We start from the raw sequence: 23,332 nt of genomic DNA, 5'->3' as shown, positions 1-23,332 counted from the left end.
AACCTGAGTCTCCCGCATTGCAGGTAGATTCTTTACCATCTGAGCCACCAGGGAAACAAAACTTGCGAAGTGAAAAGATAATACAGTAGAATCCTTAGAGCACGGGGCTGGGCTTTGCCACTTCCTAACCATTGTGACCTTGGGCAAAAATTCTCTCTGTTCCTCTATTTCTTCATCTTTAAAATAGGTGTAATAGTTGTAAAGACCTCCTGATATTATAGAGAGGATTATGTTATTCATCCACGTAGAGCCCATTGCCACTCAAGCTGAGATTCAAGGACTGGCAGCATTTGCATCATCTGGGAATTTGTCAGAAATGTAGACTCTTAGGCCTCATTCCTGACCCACAGAATCAGAATCTGCATCCTCGTAAGATCCCCAGGTGCTTCCTCTGCACACACTTGGCATAGTGCTTAGCATGTCATAAGCAGTACATGCCAGTGCTTATTTACACAGTGATTTTGTTATTTGGAAAAAACAAACTCACATGATTTCGTGTTGCATATGTGACAGAAATCCAAAATAAAAGTAATTTTTTCAAACCTTTATAGTCTAGTCCAGTGTATGAGGTGATCAGGATGTCACTTTAAGTTCAGTAACAGCCCTTAACTCCCTAAGAGAGCACTGTTCCTTAGGCAGAAGACCTAACTCTCATTCAAAGTATCTGCCTGGGGAATGGAGAAATCTTGGGTTTTAGGAGCCTGCACCTTTGGTTTCTCTGCTCCCAGCTTGGTCTGCTGTTCTACCCATAGTTTGTCTAGGATTTCCTCAGTAGACACCTGAAAGGGTGTGTCACTCTCCTTTTCCAAGTCCTAGAAAATAAACAGGTTTAAAACTTCACCTGAAGATTGAGAGCAGAGAACATTATGGATCCAAAGGCAAACAGATACCTATATTCACACTCAGATCATATTTATGACTGATAAGACTGAAATATCCTTCTAGAGACAGAGAAATTTCTCAAATGGATGGGCATCTATATGACAAAATACTTATCATACTTACTGTAACAGATAAGAGGTCAGTAGCAGTGTATATAAAGCAGCCTTATATTGTCCAAAATCCTACATTACTCAAGGACTTCAAACTTTCCTAATGATAAAACTGTTTGTTGAGCTGCATATAAGCAGCTGTCTCCCCAACCCCAAAGAATATTAAGGAGTCACTGAGATTAAGATGACTTTTGATAAATTTTGTATTTTTACATGGTCAAATCCAGGGTAAGTGCTTAGGGTTGTTGCTCAAAAGAGTATAGAAAGCACTGATTCCAAATAACCTGTCCCCTCTGTTGGATCGGCTGGGGGTCTTTTTTAATTATAACACAAGACCTCTTGCTGTGTAACAAGGCTTTTAGCCCTGTGCTGTCCTGTGTGGTAGCCACTAACTACATGTGGCCATCTAGCATTTGAAATGGGGCTAGTCCGAACTGAGATGTGCTCTTAAGTGTAAAGTTGACATTGAATTTCAAAGGCTTAGTGCATAAGTAAGTAAGAAAACAAATAGAATGTGAAATACTTCAATAATTATATTGATTGTATTTTGAATGATAATATCTTGGTTATTTTTAGTTAAAAATACTTTTAAATTAATCTGTTTCTATTTGCCTTTTAAATTTTCTTGGCTACTGGAAAATTTTAAATTACACATGTGACTTGCACTTGTATCTCACATATTTCTTTTGGACAATGCTGTTCTAAGCAAACATTTTTTGCCCATGGGCCGTAGTTTGCCGGACTCTGACCTCAGCAGACCAGCTAGTCCAAGACTTATACTTTAATATCCTGAAAAAATAGATAAATGTAAAGCTTTAAAAGTTATAAACATTTGATTAGTTGCTATCTTGCTTTCCTGTAGAAAACACTGCTTTTTCAAAATTTTCTTAAACATTATAAATTGTTCTTCAAATTGAGTGATGTGAAACTTTTCTTTCTCTCTCAGTCATCTGTATATTTTAAGCATTCTTATGAAGACTGGCTGGAAAACAATGGATTGAGCATCTCCCCTTTTCACATAAGATGGCAGACTGCTGTTTTCAATCGTGCCTTTTATAGTTGGGGACGGCGGAAAGCAAGGATGCTTTACCAGTGGTATTCTTCATTTTCTCTTTTTTGGTTTAGATTAGTAATTGTGATCCTGAGAAATACGTGTTAAATGAACTGTTTCCATCGTTTTCAGTTTACTGAGTTTTAAAATGTTGACCATGTAAAAACTTTCTGGCTTTATATAAATGTATGGGATTGCATCATCGTGCTTTGCACACATTCACAGTCAAGATTCTCTGTCTTGATCTGGGTGGTGGACACATGGGTGTATGTACATACATAAAAATTCAGTGAGTAGTACGCTTCAGACTTACACATTTTACCATGGAAGTTATACATCAGTGGAAAAGCAAAACGCATGTGGAGCATTTTCCACCAGGAAAACAATCTTAGAAAATTCTCTCCTCCATCATCATACGTAGAAACAAGGGTTGTGGGAGTAGTAGGGCTTCCAAAAGTCTGCAGGCTTTCCTCTGTACTTCGTCTATGATACCCATCCAGAGGAAGGATATTTAAAATATTTATCCTCCTATAAAGCATATGCACAAACCAACGCCAGCCAGATCGCAGCAGCAGGGTCCTGGACTCCCTGGCTATGCTAGGCCTATCCCTTTAATTTAAAATATTTTAAAAATCATAGTTTATAGTGTTTATGGTTAGGGGATTTATAATGCTCTCCGGGACACCCTATAGACTGACAGTTTCTGTAGCTGAAGAATTTTTAGTATAAGAGTAGAGGGCCTTTGTCTAAATTCCTTTTTGTTAAAAATTTAGCTCCAGCTGGAGTAGAGCTAAATATCAATAATGAGGTCATCAAAAAGCAGAAAATGCAAGAGCAAATCAAAGCAGACAAAACAGAAATAATAAAGAGCAGAAATCAGTGAAATAGGAAATATACAGTAGAGAAAATCAACAAAGCCAAAAGCTGATTCTTTGAAAAGATTAGTAAAATTGATAAACCCGTACCATGACTGATCAACAAAAAAAGAAAACGACTAAAAATCAGAATTGGAGGAAGAAATATTACTATAGATTCTGAGACTCATTTATTTATTTTGACTGTTCTACACAACTTGTGGAATTTTATTAATACTTCCTCAAGCAGAGATTGAACCCAGGCCCTTAGCAATGACAGCATGGAGTGAGACTCATTTTGAAAGATGAAGCTATTGTGAACAGTTCTATACATATAAATTTGACAATTTAAATGAAATTGACAAGTTCCTTGAAAAAACACAGCTTATCAAAAAGTTAGAAAATGTAATAGATTATTCCCAACTATAGAAGAATGACTTGTAATTATTAACAGTAGAAGAAACTGTTCTTAAGTTTTACCACATTACTATTTAAACCCATGACAAAATTCAACTAAAATAAAATCCAAACAGTAGAATCGGTAGATGAAAAAGAATGGATTTCTATAATGTCAAAGAGCTTTCATAACTGTGTGAGAATAAGATAAAAACATGCTATGTAAATGCGAAAAACAATATGAATGGAAACCAACTTTTTATTGGGAACAACATTCAGCCTCTTCAGTTATGTGCCATGCTGTGCCTGCTCAGTCGCATCCCCAACTCTTTGTGACCCCATGGACTGTAGGCCATCAGGCTTCTCTGTCCATGGGGATTCTCCAGACAAGAACACCGGAGTGGGTTGCCATGCCCTTCCCTACGGGATCTTCCTGACCCAGGGACTGACTCCACGTCTCCTGTATGACAGGTGGAATTTTTACCACTGAGCCACCAGGGAAGCCCCCTTCAGTTATGAGAGAATTGTAAATTAGAACTGCTTAAAGAGCCAAGTACCTGTGCTTCAGTCAAGTATCTGAAGTTCAGGTAGGAAAAAGAAGCAAGAGTTATTGACATTTTTAGACATTGTTTTGAAGCTATGAAATGTGGCTGGTTAACATATTTTTTAGTCCGTGGATTGTGAGGGATTGTACATTTATATATTTTTTTTTCCTCTTGACAGGTTCAATTTTGGAATGGTGTTTGGCGTAATTGCCATGTTCAGCTCTTTTTTTCTTCTGGGGAAAACGCTGATACAGACTTTAGGCCAAATGATGGCTGACTCTTCTTATTCCTCCTCCTCCTCCTCTTCCCATTCTTCCTCCTCTTCCTCTTCTTCCTCCTCTTCCTCCTCCTCTTCCTCACTTTACAATGAACAGGTGCTCCAAGTTGTGGTAAGTGCCTTATTACTGCTCTAAGTAGCTTTGTTGAAACATAGATATAATATATTTCTTCTGGATAGCATAATTCCTATCCATAATATAAATGTGAAAATATAGCAAAAGTCTTACAATCTCTCAAATTAGTTGCTTAAACAAAATCATTAGTAAGAATATAGCAAAGAATTGTTGCAATATGTAGTAGTAGGAGGAAGAGTAGGAATAGTAATAATAGAACAAATGAACTGCCAGCAAGACTGTGAACAATTACACAAGTGTTAGATTTAATTCATGTTTTTTTTCCAGTGCAGATTTGTTTTTTTTAATTGAAATATAGTTGCCATACAATACTATATAAGTTATAGGTGTGCAATACAGTGATTCACAATTTTTAAAAGTTGTAATCCATTTATGCTGCTGCTGCTAAGTCGCTTCAGTCATGTCTGACTCTGTGCGACCCCATAGACGGCAGCCCACCAGGCTCCCTCGTCCCTGGGATTCTCCAGGCAAGACCACTGGAGTGGGTTGCCATTTCCTTCTCCATTTATAGTTATTATAAAATATCAACTGTATTCCCTATGTTGTAAATTATATTCTTGTAGCTTATTTTATACCTAGTTAGTAATTCATGTTGTCTTCCTGAAGTGTTGAATAATTGTTACTGTCAAGGAATAAGCATACTGATTTAAAGTCTCTTTAATGTAGAAATAAATTGTGTCTTAATCCTATGCGAAGTGTTCCCCTTTATTCTTCATGGCTTTCAGACTGTAAGCAATAATATCCTTTTAATTAAAGGTAAAAGACCTTTTGAATGATCACTGTGATTTCTTGATGTGAAGAATAATATGCTGAGTTGTACTTCTTTGACTGTAAGCTACTTATTATAATTCCCACTTTAAAGAACATGTGTAGACCTATGCCCTATCAATTCATGTTTCCAGAGTTTGAAAGGGTCCTTTACCACCAAATACCTTTTATTTAAAATTTGTTTCATTAACAGTTTCCATTTCCATGAATCATGGATGTTACATTTTTTTTTTTTTTTTTTTTAATTTTATTTTATTTTTAAACTTTACATAACTGTATTAGATTTGCCAAATATCAAAATGAATCCGCCACAGGTATACATGTGTTCCCCATCCTGAACCCTCCTCCCTCCTCCCTCCCCATTCCATCCCTCTGGGTCGTCCCAGTGCACCAGCCCCAAGCATCCAGTATCGTGCATCGAACCTGGACTGGCAACTCATTTCATACATGATATTTACATGTTTCAATGCCATTCTCCCAAATCTTCCCACCCTCTCCCTCTCCCACAGAGTCCATAAGACTGTTCTATACATCAGTGTCTCTTTTGCTGTCTCGTACACAGGGTTATTGTTACCATCTTTCTAAATTCCATATATATGCGTTAGTATACTGTATTGGTGTTTTTCTTTCTGGCTTACTTCACTCTGTATAATAGGCTCCAGTTTCATCCACCTCATTAGAACTGATTCAAATGTATTCTTTTTAATGGCCTTTCCAGTTTTTTAAGGAATCTCCACACTGTTCTCCATAGTGGCTGCACTAGTTTGCATTCCCACCAACAGTGTAAGAGGGTTCCCTTTTCTCCACACCCTCTCCAGCATTTATTACTTGTAGACTTTAGGATCGCAGCCATTCTGACTGGTGTGAAATGGTACCTCATAGTGGTTTTGATTTGCATTTCTCTGATAATGAGTGATGTTGAGCATCTTTTCATGTGTTTGTTAGCCATCTTTATGTCTTCTTTGGAGAAATGTCTATTTAGTTCTTTGGCCCATTTTTTGATTGGGTCATTTATTTTTCTGGAGTTGAGCTGTAGGATGTTACATTTTTAATGAAGCAGAATGTTAGTGACTTAAAAATTGAAGTATAGTTGATTTACAATTGTGTTAGTTTCAGGTGTACAGCATAGTGATTCAGTATTTTATTCTTATAGCAATCTAGGAATAAGTATTGTTGTTATCCCTGATTCACAGATGAGAAAACCGAGGCACCGGGCTGTTAAGTCACTTGCCTGTGGTCACAGCTAGTAAATGATGGGTCCATCACTCACCCACCACTGACTTTAAGAAAGACCAATAATTTCTCAAGGAACTATAAAGTAACTTTGACTTGTATCTAAGAGATATATGGTGGAAGGTATAAGGTATAGGAGCTAAAATGGGATATAAAAGCAGGGTCTGGTTTATGAAAGGCCATTCTAAGAAGTTTTGATTTTATCTGTATATAACAAGTCTATGCAAAATGGACTGGAGTAAGGTTTCACTGAAGATGAGGAGGCCATTTGAGAGGGCATTTGGAATAATTCATGTCAGAAGTTATAAAGATCTAAACTAAATTAATGATAAGAAGAATGAAGGGCTGGATTGAAGGGATCTTCTGAAGTGGAGTTCACAGACCTCAGTGATTAAGTGAATGTGAGGCTGCAGGGAGAAGGAGGAGTTGAGGATGACTCTCAGGCTACATGATTGGCTATTGTTTGCCAAGGAAGAGGATAGTAGAGAAAGAAGCAAGCTTAGAGGAAATACGATCACTGGCCTGTGACTTCTAGGATTAGAATAGGAAAAGGTTTTTTGGTTTTTTTTCCTTTGGCTTTTTAGTTTTATTTTAGTTTAACGAGTTTTTTTTGGGGGGGGGGTGTTTGTTTGTTTTAAAAGATATTTATTCAGCATCATAATCAGACTACTACATTTGGCAATCAATAGCATGGGCCAGGCCCCCAGGGATGGAGGAGCCTGATGGGCTGCCGTCTAGGGGTCGCACAGAGTCGGACACGACTGAAGTGACTTAGCAGCAGCAGCAGCAGCAGCATGGGTACAAAAAAACTACGTTAAAACTCTTTGTTGAAATGAAATGCTTTACACTTCCCACAGATTAGAAACTAAAGTAGTTTGTGCAATTAGTCACAAATATCGTCCTCGAGGGTTTTTTTGCCCATACACATGAGCATTGTCTAAAACATGTCTTCTTCGAATCAGCAGGGTGCTGCCACCACTGTGCTTGACTAAGTTTACAAATCTGTTGTAACTTGTAGCTTCCTGGTCACTTCTCTGGCTCTCTTCTCCTGCTAAGCTTTGTTTCCTGGCAGTAATTAAAACCTCCCACTGCCATAGCTACTGCTGCTGCCAGAACCACCATAGCCACCTTGGTTTCATGGTTTGGCAAATTATTGGCCTCTACCACCATCGGGGCCAGAACTTCTGCCTCCAAAGTTTTCTCCTTTCGTGGGTCCAAACTTTGAAGATTGATTGCTGTAATTGCCAGAATCATCATAGCTTCTGCCACCTCCAAATTGCTTCCATCATTACCAAATCCATTATAGCCATTCTCACAGCCACCATATCTACCACCACCATGGCTGCCACTGAAGCCACCTCAACCACTGACATTTCCTCCATGACCAAAGTTGACATTCCCACCAAAACCACCTCCATGACTACCACTAAAGTTTCCAGAACCACTTCCACCTCTTTGGATGGGTGAAGCACTAACCATCTCTTGCTTAGATACGGTTTTCTTTATTTCACAGTTGTGGCCATTCACAGTGTGGTATTTCTGAATGACAATCTTGTCTATGGAGTCATGGTCATCAAAGATTACAGAAGGCATTCTTTTTGCCGTTGCCTCAGTCACTTTTTTCCCCACATACTGTTCAAAATAACATGTTAGGCACTGTTTTCATTATCTTCTTTAATGCCACCAACAAAAATCTTTTTCACAGTTAAGTGGGCACCAGGTCTTTGAGAATCTTCTCTTGAGACAGCCCTCTTTGGTTCCACAGCTCTTCCATCTACCTTGTGTGGTCTTACATTCATAATCGAATTCACCTCCTCCACTGTGGTGTATGTGACAAACCCAAAGCCTCTGGAGTGCTTGGTATTTGGATCCCTCCTTACCACACAGTCTGAGTGTACCCCAAAGCTCAGAATGGCTCCTCAGACTCACATTGGTTGTTTCAAAGCTCAGACCTCTGATGAAGAGCTTGCACAGGCTTTCTGGGCTCTTTGATAAACTCCAACTTAGACTTGACTGTAGTGGAGGAGACTTTAGTGATGCTTACATGGCATCATCCACAGGCACAAAGAAGCTAACAGGCTTTTTAAATTAATTTTTTATTTGATGAATTTTACATATTACAATTTGTACATTTAAGGTATACAGCATGTTACTTTCATACATTTATTTATTGTAATATTGCCATTGGAGCAATATCTATCAGATTATATTATTGTAGTATAGTATTATTGATTTTAGTCTTTATACTGTGCATTAGATCTCTGTGGCTTATTTGCTACTCATTACAACTTTGTACCTTTAAACGCTCATTCTTATCAGCACCCCCTATCTTCTGGTAACCACCATTTTACCCTATTTTTTTTTTTTAACAGATTGGACGTTTTTAGATTCCATATATAAGTGATACCATTTAGTACTTGTTTTTCTCTGACTTATCTCACTTAGCATCATGTGGTCAAGGTCTATCCATGTTGTTGCAAATGGCAGGATAGCTTCCTTTCTCATACGTGAATAATATTCTATTGTGTATGTATATTGCTACATTGTTTTCATCCATTCATCTATTGGTGGTCATTTGGGTCATTTCCATAATCTTTGCTATTGTGATAAACATCAGTTCAGTTCAGTTGCTCGGTTGCGGCCCCATGGACTGCAGCACGCCAGGCCTCCCTGTCCATCAACAACTCCTGGAGTTTACTCAAACTTATGTCCATTGAGTCTGTGATGTCATCCAACCATCTCATCCTCTGTCGTCCCCTTCTCCTCCTGCCTTCAATCTTTCACACCATCAGGGTCTTTTCAAATGAGTCAGTTCTTCACATCAGGTGGCCAAAATGATAAACAAAGTGATAAACATAGATATGCATATACCTCATCAAAATATTTTCATTTCCTTTGGGTGTATACCCAGAAGTAGAATTGATTGATCATATGTTAGATCTATTTTAACTTTTTGAGGAGCCTCCATATTGTTTTCCATAGTGGTTGGACTAATTTATATTTCCACCAACAGTGCGTTAGGGTTCCTTTTTCACCACATCCTTGCCAACACATGTGTTGTCTCTTCTTTTTTGTAAAATTTATTTGGCTGTGCTAGTTCTTACCTGAGGCATGCAGGATCTTAGTTTCTGCTTGCGGGATCTAGTTTCCTGATCAGGCATCAAACCCAGAACCCCTGCACTGGGAGCACCAGGGAAATCCCTCTTCTCTGCTTGATGATAGCCATTCTAACAGGTGTGAGGTGTTATCTCACTGTGGTTTTAATTGGCATGTCCCTGATGATTAGTAATGTTGAACATTTTTTCATGTGTCTTTTGGCCATTTTGAGGTCTTCTTTGGAACTAGTACTTCTGCTCATTTTTAAATCAGATTGTTGAGGAAGGGGTTGTTTGTTTTTAAGTTTTGTTAGTTGTTTATATCTTTTGGATATTAACCCCTTATCCAGTACATGGTTTGCAGAAATATTCTCACATTCTGTAGGCTGCCATTGATTGTTTCTTTCACTATGCAGGAGCTTTTGAGTTTAACGTAATCTCATTTGTTGATTTTTACTTTTATTGTTTGTGCTTTTGGTGTCATGTCCAAAAAAGTCATTACCTGAATGGCAAAGTGATATTTAGAGAAGAAATTATTTCTTTTGTTTTCTTTTCCGCTTATTCATAGAGCTCACAAAATATTGACTCTCTTAGGAGAGCCATGCATTGGAGCCATTAAGAAGTCCACTGCCCTCTGTGTATCTACCTGGCATGTTTTTGTTTAGGTTTGTTATATCTCCTGACTTTGATATGAACACTTGTAGCTCAAAGAACTAACTTTCTGTTTATTCTGTAATTATCTATGGCCTCATTCAATATTAATTCCCAAAAACCTGACACTCTGTGTTATTGAGAGGTCAGTATTCTGGTACATCTAATGCCCTGTGTGATCATGGCTGAGACAGATGGGCAGTCAAGTACCATTGCCAGCAAATAAGACCTACCATCTGTTGATATAGTCACATACTCAAATCCTTACCTTATTTCATTATTAAACCCATTGATGTAAAAAGGAAAAGGAATCAATATCCTATTGGATCAAGCCTACTGATTTATTTGAAATAAAGGTAAGATAACCTGAATAATTTATGATATAGAGGAAATGTATGAGAATCTTAAGTACATCAATTTAGAGAGATATCAGAGATAAAGAAACTATAGGTCTGAATAGACAGATACCTGGCAACATGGGAAAGGAACAGATATGTAGAAAAAGGTACACTGATGTTGGCCTTGGAGTACACAATGAAGCAGGGCAAGGGCTAATAAAGTTTTGCCAAGAGAACGCATTGGTCATAGCAAACACCCTCTTCGAACAACACAAGAGAAGACTCTACACATGGACATCACCAAATGGTCAATACTGAAATCAGATTGATTATATTCTTTGCAGCCAAAGATGGAGAAGCTCTATACAGTCAGAAAAACAAGACCAGGAGCTGACTGTGGCTCAGATCATGAACTCTTTATTGCCAAATTCGGACTTAAATTGAAGAAAGTAGGGAAAACTACTAGACCATTCAGGTATGACCTAAATCAAATCCCTTACGATTATACAGTGGAAGTGACAAACAGATTCAAGGGATTAGATCTGATAGACAGAGTGCCCGAAGAACTATAGATGGAGGTTCATGACATTGCACAGGAGGCAGTGATCAAAACCATCCCCAAGAAAAAGAAATGCAAAAAGGCAAAATGGTTGTCTGAGGAGGCCTTACAAATAGCTGAGAAAAGAAGAGAAGTGAAAGGCAAAGAAAAAAAGGAAAGATATACTCATTTGAATGCAGAATTCCAAAGAATAGCAAAGAGAGATAAGAAAGCCTTCCTCAGTGATCAGTGCAAAGAAATAGAGGAAAACAATAGGATGGGAAAGACTAGTGATCGCTTCAAGAAACTTAGAGATACCAAGAGAACTTTTCATGCAAAAATGGGCACAATCAAGGACAGAAATGGTATAGACCGAACAGAAGCAGAAGATATTAAGAAGAGTTGGCAAGAATACACAGAAGAACTATTCAAAAAAGATCTTCACGACCCAGATAATCACGATAGTGTGATCACTCACCTAGAGCCAGACATTCTGGAATTCAGAGTCAAGTGGACCTTAGGAACCATCACTATGAACAAAGCTAGTGGAGGTGATGGAATTCTAGCTGAGCTATTTCACATCCTAAAAGATGATGCTGTGAAAGTGCTGCACTCAATATGCCAGCAAATTTGGAAAACTCAGCAGTGGCCACAGGACTGGAAAAGGTCAGTTTTCATTCCAATCCCAAAGAAAGGCAATGCCAAAGAATGCTCAAACTACTGCACAATTGCACTCATCTCACACGCTAGCAAAGTAATGCTCAAAATTCTCCAATCCAGGCTTCAACAGTATGTTAACTGAGAACTTCCAGATATTCAAGCTGGATTTAGAAAAGGGAGAGGAACCAGAGGTCAAATTGCCAACATCCGTTTGCTAGATAATAGAAAAAGCAAGAGAGTTCCAGATAAACGTCTACTTCTGCTTCATTGACTATGCCAAAGCCTTTACTGTGTGGATCCCAACAAACTGGAAAATTCTTAAAGAGATGGAAATACAAGACCAACTGACCTGCCTCCTGAGAAATACGTATGCAGGTCAAGAAGCAACAGTTAGAACTAGACATGGAACAACAGACTGGTTCCAAATTGGGAAAGGAATACGTCAGGGCTGTATATTGTCACCCTGCTTATTTAACTTATATGCAGAGTACATCATGAGCCATGCCAAGTTGGATGAAGCACAAGCTGGAATCAAGATTTCCGGGAAAAATATCAATAACCTCAGATATGCAGATGACATCACCCTTATGGCAGAAAGCGAAGAACTAAAGAGCCTCTTGATGAGAGTGAAAAACTGGCTTAAAACTCAACATTCAGAAAACTAAGATCATGGCATCTGGTTCCATCACTTCATGGCAAGTAGATGGGGAAACAATAGAAACAGTGAGAAACTTTCTTTCTTTGGGCTTCAAAATAACTGCAGATGGTGACTGCAGCCATGAAAGTAAAAGACACTTGCTCCTTGGAAGAAAAGTTTTGACCAACCTAGACAGCATACTAAAAAACAGAGACGTCACTTTGCCAACAAAGGTCCGTCTAGTCAAAGCTATAGTTTTTCCAGTGGTCATGTATGGATGTGAGAGTTGGAGTATAAAGAAAGATGAGTGCTGAAGAATGGATGCTTTTGAACTGTGGTGTTGGAGAAGACTCTTGAGAGTCCCTTGGACAGCAAGGAGATCCAACCAGTCCATCCTAAAGGAAATCAGTCCTGAATATTCATTGGAAGGACTCATGCTGAAGCTGAAATTCCAATACTTTGGCCACCTGATGCAAAGAACTGACTCATTTGAAAAGACCCTGATGCTGGGAAAGATTGAAGGTGGGAGGAGAAGGGGACAACAGAGGATGAGATGGTTGGATGGCATCACAGACTCAATGGACATGAGTTTGAGTAAACTCCAGGAGTTGGTGATGAACAGGGAGGCCTGGGGCGCCACAGTCCATGGGGTCGCAAAAACGACTGAGCGACTGAACTGAAGTGATGTTCTTGAAAAGAGTTGCTTAATAGGGTCTGAGTAGAGAGAACTTCAGATAATGAGCATCATAAAAATGTACATATCCTCTGACCATTTACTTCCACCTCTGGGACTCTAGGTTAAGGAAATACTTCCAAATTATAGAAAATGTAGTATTTATCAAGCTTTTTATCCTAACCTTTATGAAGAATTGGAAACAACCACAATACATAATTGAGGATTGCTTAAATTATGGGATTGTCATTCAGGGTAATTTTATGAGTACATTAAAAATGATGACTATGAAAGCTAGTTTCTTAACTAGAGAAAGGACTCTTAGAATCAATGAATTTAGAAAGCAGTCCAAGCAGCATGGTTTGAATCTCTTCTTCAGTTACTAAAAAAGGCTTCAAAGTGAAATCCCTTTGTTATACACAAAAAGAAACTGTAACTGAATTAAAATTAAACCGTGAAATTATAAAAGACCTTGAAAGGAGAAAAATCAGGTTTCTGTTTATAGGAACACAGAATGAGAAAGACATGCATAAAATTAATGGCAAAACCATATATTTGATCACATAAAAATTTTTGTGTATAAAAAACCAAAAGCAAAATAAAAAGACAAAAAACTTGGGACTACATCTGTGGCATGAATCACAGAAAACAGATGACTGATATTTTAAGTGATCTTACAATCAAGAAGAAAACACAATACTCTAAGGAGAAAAAAAAATGGACAAGTCAGGAGTAGGCTACTCACAAAAGATCTCCCAGTGGTCAAAAAGTTGGGGAATGGGTGTTCAACTTAATAAGCATCAAAGAAATAGAAATCAAACAATGGAATGCTTTTTATTCCTCTGAAATTGCAGATTTGAATAAAATGAGTTTGCCGAAGGTTATGGAAGGGTCTGCTTTTGGAGAGCAGTTTGATCTGTGTCAAAATTTTTAAAGTATAATTGTTTTTATTACCTCTCTGTTAGGCATGATGTAAACAGTAGACAAGGATTATCTCTTGCAATCCTCAGAATCACCCTTTCAGGTAAATAACATGGTTATTTCCATATTAATGATGTAGAAAATGAGGTGTTGGAGGAATAATCCAAACTTCTTCAAGGTTCCTTATATAGTATAATGGAGCCAGAACATCAGACACACCTGATGTTGTCACCAGAGTGTGAACCAACCATGCTTGCCTAACAGTTTATCCCCTAGATATTTATGTATCTAAGACTGAATATGTTTATCACAGTATTTTGTAAGAGCAGAAACCTTTCAAAACAATTGAAATGCCCAACAGTCTACTCCATGGAATACAATGCAGGTATTAAAAATCATATTGAACCAGAAAATATTCATAGGAAAATGTTTGTAATATATTTGTGAAAGGGGCAGATTTCAAAACCATGTTTATAATAAAAATATAGTTTTTAAAAACGGAGAAGCTCTTTTGCTGATGGAGAAGTCAACAAAAACAAGACCAGGAACTGACTGTGGCTCAGATCATTTTCTCATTCAGCGCCAAAGAATTGATGCTTTTAAACTGTGGTGTTGGAGAAGACTCTTGAGAGTCCCTTGGACAGCAAGATCAAACCAGTCCATCCTAAAGGAAATCAGTCCTGAATATTCATTGGAAGGACTGATGCTGAAGCTGAAACTCCAATACTTTGGCCATCTGATGTGAAGAACTGACTCACTGGAAAAGACCCTGATGCTGGGAAAGATTGAAGGCGGGAAGAGAAGGGGACGACAGAGGATGAGATTGTTGGATGGCATCACCGACTCAGTGGACATGAGTTTGGGTAAACTTTGGGAGTTGGTGACAGACAGGGAAGCCTGGCATGCCGTAGTCCATGGGGTCGCAAGGACTCAGACACGACTGAGTGACTGAACTGAACTGACTGATGTTCCATATGGCATTCTTTTTGCATTAAACTTCAATTTTAATATATTTATGTGTCATTTTGATAGTGCTTTTATCACCAATGTACTAGACAAACTGATGAAATAGAAAAAATGAAGGGCATGGTGCTCCTACACCAATAAGGCACTTTTATTATGCTGCCTTTCTGATCTGATTATGCTGCCTTTAATGATCAACTCGCATATAACTTGATAGTAGTAAAATGAAACTGACTGAAGAGGGGGTGGAGACTTCCTGTATCACTCACATAAGTACTTGAAACCTTGCAATAACACTTTGGCGGAAGGACTGGGAATTGTAACAAGAATTCCCACATCGGGCTTCCCGCCCTTAAGAATGAATCAGCTGCTGACTCCTTCACTGTCTCTCTGACTTTCCTGGCACTTTGCCAGGTTTCCTAATTCTTTCCCATGGTAAAGAGTTTGGGAAGCTAATATTTCAATTTTTTAATCTGGTGTTTCCTATTCTCTTTAGATTGATGTGCTTAGTTAAAAAATAAAAAAACTGGTGTTTTTATTTTTATTGTGATGGAAATGGAGAAGTGGACCATCAGTGTTTATATTACTTTTAGCTTACAGAACATTGGATTTGGAAGTTTAGATGTTAGTACAGAGTGAACATCCAGGTCTCTTGGTGCCCAAATGTGTATTTGTCATTGTTTCTTTGAACAGGTTCCTGGCATTAATTTACCCGTCAACCAACTGACCTATTTCTTCGCTGCAGTCCTCATTAGCGGTGTTGTACATGAAATTGGACATGGAATAGCAGCTATTAGGTAATGATATTTCCCTCTTTCTCTCTCTATATATATACGGGATGCAAAAAAAGCATTTCATTTAAAAGGACTTATTACTAAAATCTGGGACTTCCCAGGTGGTGCTAATGGCAAAGAACCCACCTGCCAATGCAGGAGAAATAAGAGACACGGGTTTGATCCCTGGGTTGGGAAGATCCTCTGGAGTAGGAAAAGGCAACCCACTCCAGTATTCTTGCCTGGAGAATTCCATGGACAGAGGAGCCTGACGTACTACAGTCCATGGGATCGCAAAGAGTCGGGCATGACTGAAGCAACTTATCACGCACGCATTACTAAAATCTGCTACATTTGATACTTTTTCTTTCTGTGACTACTGCCCAGTGCATATCCACCATTATTACTTTAAGCTACCTTCTCCTTTGTAGACATTAATATATTGATGAATATGCTTAGTTAATTGTGCATATCTATAATCTGGGTCTTTCTATCCTTTGTCCTTTGCCAGCATGGTTATATCCTCATGGTGCATCACTATTTTCATCCAATCCCAAAACCTAATCTTTATATTCATCATTGGATCAGAATGATAACCACTGCAGTCAAATCCCATCCACCTGCCTTCTTAGTACTTACTTTGGCTCATCATCTGAAATACTTTCCTGCTTCTACTCATGGCCTCTGCTGCCTACAGCAAGAACACTGAAAGCTCTGGGTTTGTTAACAAATATCATAGCCTGTCTAGAAAACCAAGTGGGAAAAGATAAGGGAGGATGAGACCTGGGACTTGCTTCAAGTATCATGCCCTGTTCTTGTCTTGACTCTCCAAGTGTATCATTGTAATTATACCTGAGCATTTTAAAGTCTCCTAAATGTGTGAAATCGTGATAGGGGAGAGAGTGAATCACAACTCCCCTTTATTCCTGATAATGAACACACATACTGATGGGAATGTGTTTCATCCTTTGGGTGTGTGGACCACATAAAAAGTTTTAAAGGAGAAGATTTAATCATTTCTTATTACTTTCCAGTTGCTTATGAAAAGAGTCTGTTGACTCTCATCTTGACAGAGAGTCTTGACCCTCATCTTGACAGAGCATATACTGTTAAACAGCTGTGCCATGTAGTGGTTTAAATGGGCGGCTAGTTTTTTTTCTCTCTTTCATCTTTGCTTCCTCTTCTTTAGCTCTGTAGCTTTTAGGGTTTTACACAGAAAAGCATTGTTATTAACAGTTTAATAATTCATAATATGTTTGTGAAATCGTATGGGTAATTTTTTATAAAATCCCAGTTGCTGAGAAAAAGTGAATTTTACAGTCATCTTAGATATTTAATGCTAGGTGACAGCACAAAATATTTAGATGATGCTTTTTGTCAGAGTAGCTGAGTGGTCTTTTGAGGCTTTTAAATGTAATTCCATTTTTAGAGAATTAATTGATAAAAAAACAGTTATCTTGAGGACAATCTGAGCATTATGTATTTTAAAATGTACTTAACATTAATTCAGCAAGAATACATTTAGATAAAATGCCATCCTTATAATAGCTAAGACAAATATAAATATTTAAATTATTTATTAATACTTGAATTCTATTTTCTACCATCTCCTTCCCTGAAAATAATTCAGAGTAAACCATAAAAATGTTTTTTTTTAGTTTCTCATAGAAATACTATTGCTTTGTATTTGTGACTAATTTTAAGTTATTTGCTCAGCATATTGGTTTCTAAAAATTTTGAAGTTATAAGCTATTTCAGAATGCCCTGTTTTACAAAACATAATTTCACTGATAACTAAATCTGTATGCTATTATAAAATTATGATATACATGTATATCATATATAATTCTTTATCCAGAGAGACTTGAATTTTAAACAAGAATTTGAATTACATTGGGGAGTTTTATGATTACATGCATTATTAATTTGAAAAATGTGATACTAGTAGTAAATTCCTTTTTCTTATGTGATTTCTTAGGGAACAAGTTCGATTTAATGGCTTCGGGATTTTTCTCTTCATTATTTATCCTGGAGCATTTGTTGATCTGTTCACCACTCATTTGCAACTTATATCACCAGTCCAGCAGCTAAGGATATTTTGTGCAGGTAAAAGATTTAAATTTCTTTATATATCTGTGTGTTATTAGTGGTTTTATGGAAAGTACTCACATCACAAATGTGGTTGATAAACTCAGATTATAAGACTTTAAGTTCGAAGTAGTAGAGCAAAATAATTTACATTGCAGTTTTTCCCCCCATTTTTTAACATGAGTTATTTTTAAAAGATTGAAAGTAAAATGAGCAGAACATACCATGAAAATATGGATAAAGCATTGAAGTAGACATGTTCAGTTCAGTTCAGTCGCTCAGTCATGTCCCTGTCCATCACCAACTCCTGGAGTCCACCCAAACCCATGTCCATTGAGTCTGTGATGCCATCCAACCATCTCATCTGAAGCAGACATGGGAGGTCACTAAATAATCATAAGGAATATAATCCATGATGAAAATGTAATCATGCGTCTTACTGAATAAACATCATCAAAACAAAAATAGAAAAAAGTACCAGGAAAAAACACAAATGTAATAAAGGAGGCTTGTCTCTCAACAAATGGCAGTTATGTACAAAAAAGTCTTTATCATTGAAGCTCTGATTACAAAGATAAAAGTCAATAGTTACATCAAACCCTATACCATGACAGTTTATTTTCAAGTGCCCAGGAAACTAATAAAAATTGGCCAGTTAAATTCAAAATCATAATTGCAGTATTTTTTTAAATGGTAATGAAGTAATGTGTAAAGTTTTGCTAAAATGAAAAGTCACTACCTTAGGCAGTTATTATGAAATAAGAAATGAAAGTATATCAGTTAAGCAGTCAACTAAAGAAATGAGAAAAGAACTATGAAATAGGTAAGAACTGATGTAATTAGTATAGATAGATAGATACAGTTGGTCAGTCGTGTCTAACTCTTTGTGATCCCATGGACTGTAGCCTGCCAGGCTCCTCTGTCCGTGGAATTCTCCAGGCAAGAATACTGCATCAGTTCAGTTCAGTCATTCAATTGTGTCCGATTCTTTGCAACCCCGTGGACTGCAGCACACCAGGCTTTCCTGCCCATCACCAACTCCCAGAGCCTGCTCAAATTCATGTCCATCAAGTCAGTGATGCCATCCAACCATCTCATCCTCTGTCGTCCCCTTCTCCTCCTGCCTTCAGTCTTTCCCAGTATCAGGGTCTTTTCCAGTGAGTCAGTCTTCACATGAGGTGGCCAAAGTATTGGAGTTTCAGCTTCAGCATTAGTCCTTCCAATGAATATTCAGGACTGATTTTCTTTAGGATGAACTGGTTTAATCTCCTTGCAATCCAAGGAGCAAGCATCTTTTAATTTCATGGCTGCAGTCACCATCTTCAATGATTTTGGAGCCCAGGAAAATAAAGTCTGTCACTGTTTGAATTGTTTCCCCATCTTTTTGCCATGAAGTGATGGGACCAAGGGATTCTCAAGAGTCTTCTCCAACACCACAGTTCAAAAGCATCAATTCTTCGGCGCTCAACTTTATAGTCCAACTCTCACATCCATACATGACTACTGGAAAAACCATAGCTTTGACCAGACGGACCTTTATCTGCTAAGAATACTGCAGTGGGTAGCCATTCCCTTCTCCTGGGGATCTTCCCAACCCAGGGATCAAACCCCGGTCTCCTGCATTGCAGGCAGATTCTTTACCATCTGAGCCACTAGGGAAGCCCCATAATCAGTATGAAAATACACAAAAAGTGTAATAAATTAGAAAAAAAATTTTAATTCAAGAGTTCTTGGAAGAACAAAAGATTAAGCAATGGAGAAAACATTTATAGACAGAATTAGCAGTCAGATTGGGGAATGACAACTGATACAGAGAAATTTTAAACAATTATAAAAGTGTTCTTTCTTCATCTGCAAAAAATTTTCACAAACCTGGATAATTATTTTTTAAATAGCCTAAATTAACCCCAGCAGAAATAGGAAAAAAATTATAAATAGGATGATTACCACAGAAGAAATTAAGGAAGTTGAAGAATGGTCCTGAAAGTTCAATATGTAGAATTATTTCAAATCTTGAAGAAAAGATTTTTCTTTTCGATTCCAATTTAGCATAAACTTTCCAGATTACATATAGAAGGATACCAAGAATTTTTTTAAAGTTGGTGTACTAACACTGCTGTTTCCTGTAAAGCACACAAAAAAATTCTATAGACAGTTGGTGCATGTAAACAACACAAAGATGGCTTAACATTAGGAAATGTTATATGTGAATGTGGTAAACACTGATTACCCTTAAGGGAAAAATATCACCTCAGCAGATATTGAAATGGGTATTTAATAAAATTCAACATCCATTAATGCTTAAAAAACAAAAATCTTTAGTAAAAGTGGAAATAGTTGGATATTTACTAATGGTATAAAACTTAAAAGCATTTCTATTAAAGCACTGGCCCCTAACCTTTTGGGAACCTGGGACCAGTTTTGTGGAAGACAAAAACCAGGGGTTGAGGGATGGATATGGTTCAAATTGTAATGCAAGTGATGGACCAGTGCTAGTCTATGGCCCAGCACCTTGTATTAAAGGAAAAGACAGGCATTCCCACTATCACTGATATTGTTAAACAGTCTATAAATGTGGGTCGGTGCAATTAAAATTTTTTTTTAGTGCAATTAAATTAAAAAAGCATAAATATTAGAAAAGGATCGGTCTTCTCCTCCCTCCCCCCCCCATCCCCGCCATACTCATACAGGTGGTGGGGTAGAAGGGGAGGGACAATTAAAATCAATGAAAATGAAACAAAAAATTGTGCAGAGCCTGGTTGCTATACTCAAAAGAAACACTTGCTTAGCACGCTAAGCAGCGCGGGTACGGCGGCGGGAGAGATGGCGCATGTGCGAGCGTACAACTATATGCACGTACTGGACTGTGGGTACGTACCACTGTGGGGCGCCTCAGCTTAGAAGCGCGTGTATAAGGTGCCCCAAAGCGCATGCGTGCTGCCAACCCAGGAGCACTTGCGCCTCGTTCGCGTAGTGCTCTGCAACCGCGCGCGCTTTCTGGCAAAGCACGGGGTTTTCTCCTTTCGGCTTTTTTTTCCGCGGCCTTTTGGTCACCAATCTGCTGATTAGTAGCCTCTGAAGAGCCCTCAGCCATGGATTCCCACGAGTCATTCTACCTCACAGACGACCTGGAGTTGTATCCAGAGATCGTGGGGCTGCAGCAGGTGCAAGTGGCGCCCATCACTGAGGAGAGCTTCTACGAGGAGACCGTCTGTGAGGAGACCGTCTGTGAGGAGACCGTCTGTAAGGAGGCCGTCTGTGAGGAGGCCGTCTGTGAGGAGACCGTCTGTGAGGAGGCCGTCTATGAGGAGACCGTCTGTCAGGAGACCGTCTGTGAGGAGACCGTCTGTGAGGAGACCATCGGGACGGAGGCAATCATGGAATACAAGGATGTCACCGGCAATTGGTTCCATGGTGGCCACCACTATCCACCTCTGATTGCGCTGCAGCCTCTTTTTACAAGCAGTCCAGCCCAAGGGGACCGCGACCAAGAAATCGTGGTGCAGACACAGGAAGAGGTCGTGACCTGCTGCCAAACCGAAAGCCTTCAGGCCAGTGACCAGACTGTCATCCCAGGCCTCGACGACAGCTACTTTGAGCAGACCTTGGCTCCTCTGTTAGGCTCCACGTCTTCCTCAGCCTGCAACCACAGCGGGAAGCCCAGCGGCCACGGCCAGAAACCCGACGGTAAGAAGGGTTACCCGGGCGGTGAGGCGACGGTGGGAAGCAGCTCCGAGGGAGGCCCCAAGAAGTGGGAGCAGAAGCCGGTCGAGATCCAAACCCTAGAGGGTCAGTTCTCTGTCGACATGTGGTCCGCAACCAATAAGAAAGACCCTGAGGCTGGACAGACTGAGAACTCAGTTCCTGATTATTCAGAGTACTTGACGGGTAAAAAACTGCCTCCTGAGGGAATTCCTGGTATTGATCTCTCAGATCCCAAACAACTGGCCGAATTTGCTAAAATGAAACCTAAAAATACTAAAGATGATGTGCCGAGAACAGTAGCTTGCCCTCACGCAGGCTGCTTGAAGATGTTCAGGGATAGAGCTGCTTTGAAAAAACATATGCACACCCATGGTCCCAGAGTTCATGTCTGTGCAGAATGTGGCAAAGCTTTTGTTGAGGGCTCAAAATTGAAGCGTCATCAACTGGTGCATACCGGAGAGAAGCCGTTTCAGTGCACCTTTGAAGGCTGCGGAAAACGCTTTTCCCTAGATTTCAACCTGCGCACCCACGTGCGAATCCATACCGGAGATAAGCCCTACGTGTGCCCTTTCAGTTGCTGTAATAGAAGGTTTTCTCAGTCAACTAACCTGAAATCTCATATCTTAACACATACCAAGAATAAAAAGAGCCAGTAAAAAGAAGGGAAGACTCTTCTCAGCCTCAGAAAGCGTCTTCCAGTTGTGTAATTGAAAATGAATATGCCTCTGTTTCGTAGACTGTTTCTAGAAAAGAATTTTGTGACTGACTCCAATATATCTAAGGGTTAAGTTTTGATAGATTTAGTAAAAATAAAATTAAAAGATTAAAAAAAAAGGACAAAAAAAGAAAAAAAGGAAAAAAAAGTAATTCTTCATATAACATTGTTAAGAAGTTTTGTCTTGTTCTGTAATACCATTTGAAAAATAGGATTTTGTAATGCTTGCTCGTGGATCTCACATCAAAAGACTGTTCTTTTAAAAAAGAAAAGACTGTTCTTTATCCAACTGTGGTAAAAATGGGACTTTTCACATTACTTTAAAATGAAGTTTTGCCTATTGTTTCAATTTTTGAAGTTCTGTATTTTCTAAATGTTCATGTTTATACTTTTTAAGAATATGTTTAGTACTAAAAAAAAAAAGAATATGCTTAGTAGTTCTGTGTATAGTTTTTCTGGAAGTAGGTAACTTTGCTTGCAGGTTTTCTTTAAATGAGTGAACTGCTGCTGCTGCTAAGTCGCTTCAGTCGTGTCTGACTCTGTGCGACCCCATAGACGGCAGCCCATCAGGCTCCGCCATCCCTGGGATTCTCCAGGCAAGAACGCTGGAGTGGGTTGCCATTGCCTTCTCCAGTGCATGAAAGTGAAGAGTGAAAGCGAAGTCGCTCGGTCGTGTCTGACTCTTCGCGACCCCATGGACTGCAGCCTACCAGGCTCCTCCATCCATGGGATTTTCCAGGCAAGAGTACTGGAGTGGGGTGCCATTGCCTTCTCCGAAAAAAACTTATATAGGTTTTGTTTGCTATCTTAATTTTGGTTGTATTCTTTGACATTAATGAATGTTACATAACTGTTTTAACTGCATTGAATTAGTAGTTTTGAATATTAGATAAGTTGTAGTAGTCAGTTTAAACCTGTTTTAGTCTTTTTACTCCCCCCGCTCCCCAAATACTGCCAGGTGCTGTTGTTTAGTCCTTTCTTTGCCTGTTCAGTTAGGGAGTGGTGCTCAGCTGTGGAATACATTGTGTACGTAATGGCTTTTACCATTTGGTATGTAATCCTTTATAATAGACAAAGCAAAAAATAAAAATACCTGTTCTAAAGAAAAAAACTTGTCTTTATAAGTATTGTAGCTAGAAAATAGAGAAAATGGGGAGGGTACTAGTGGCATCTGGTGGGTGGGTAGAGGCCAGGGTTGCTGCTAAACATTTTACAATGCACAGGTCAGTCCCCTACAACAAAGAATTATCTGGCCCAAAGTGCCAGTAGTGCCACTGTTGAGAAACCTTGCTCCAGAGAAAGTAAAAACGGTAACAAAAATTC

The 23,332-nt window shown here is 38.7% G+C and overlaps 1 protein-coding gene across 2 annotated transcripts in view; it reads left to right on the top strand.

Annotated features, from left to right (window-relative positions):
• The window catches only part of MBTPS2 (membrane bound transcription factor peptidase, site 2), a 49,488-nt gene that overhangs the window by 1,899 nt on the left and 24,257 nt on the right, over window positions 1–23,332 (top strand). The window contains exons 2-6 of one of the 2 annotated variants that reach the window (XM_055562946.1): window positions 1,939–2,087; window positions 4,017–4,227; window positions 15,422–15,525; window positions 17,480–17,607; window positions 20,662–22,476. In XM_055562946.1, the coding sequence (XP_055418921.1) occupies window positions 1,939–2,087; window positions 4,017–4,227; window positions 15,422–15,525; window positions 17,480–17,607; window positions 20,662–21,950 (1,881 nt within the window). In that variant the 3' untranslated portion in view covers window positions 21,951–22,476. Of the gene's footprint in view, window positions 1–1,938; window positions 2,088–4,016; window positions 4,228–15,421; window positions 15,526–17,479; window positions 17,608–20,661; window positions 22,477–23,332 lie in introns of those variants that run through there. The other variant, XM_055562947.1, reaches the window with a different exon arrangement.

Source organism: Bubalus kerabau, chromosome X (genome assembly GCF_029407905.1).
Source record: "Bubalus kerabau isolate K-KA32 ecotype Philippines breed swamp buffalo chromosome X, PCC_UOA_SB_1v2, whole genome shotgun sequence".
NCBI lineage: Eukaryota > Metazoa > Chordata > Mammalia > Artiodactyla > Bovidae > Bubalus > Bubalus kerabau.
The sequence above is the reverse complement of the archived record's forward strand: the minus strand, read 5'-3'. Positions and strand labels throughout refer to the sequence as shown.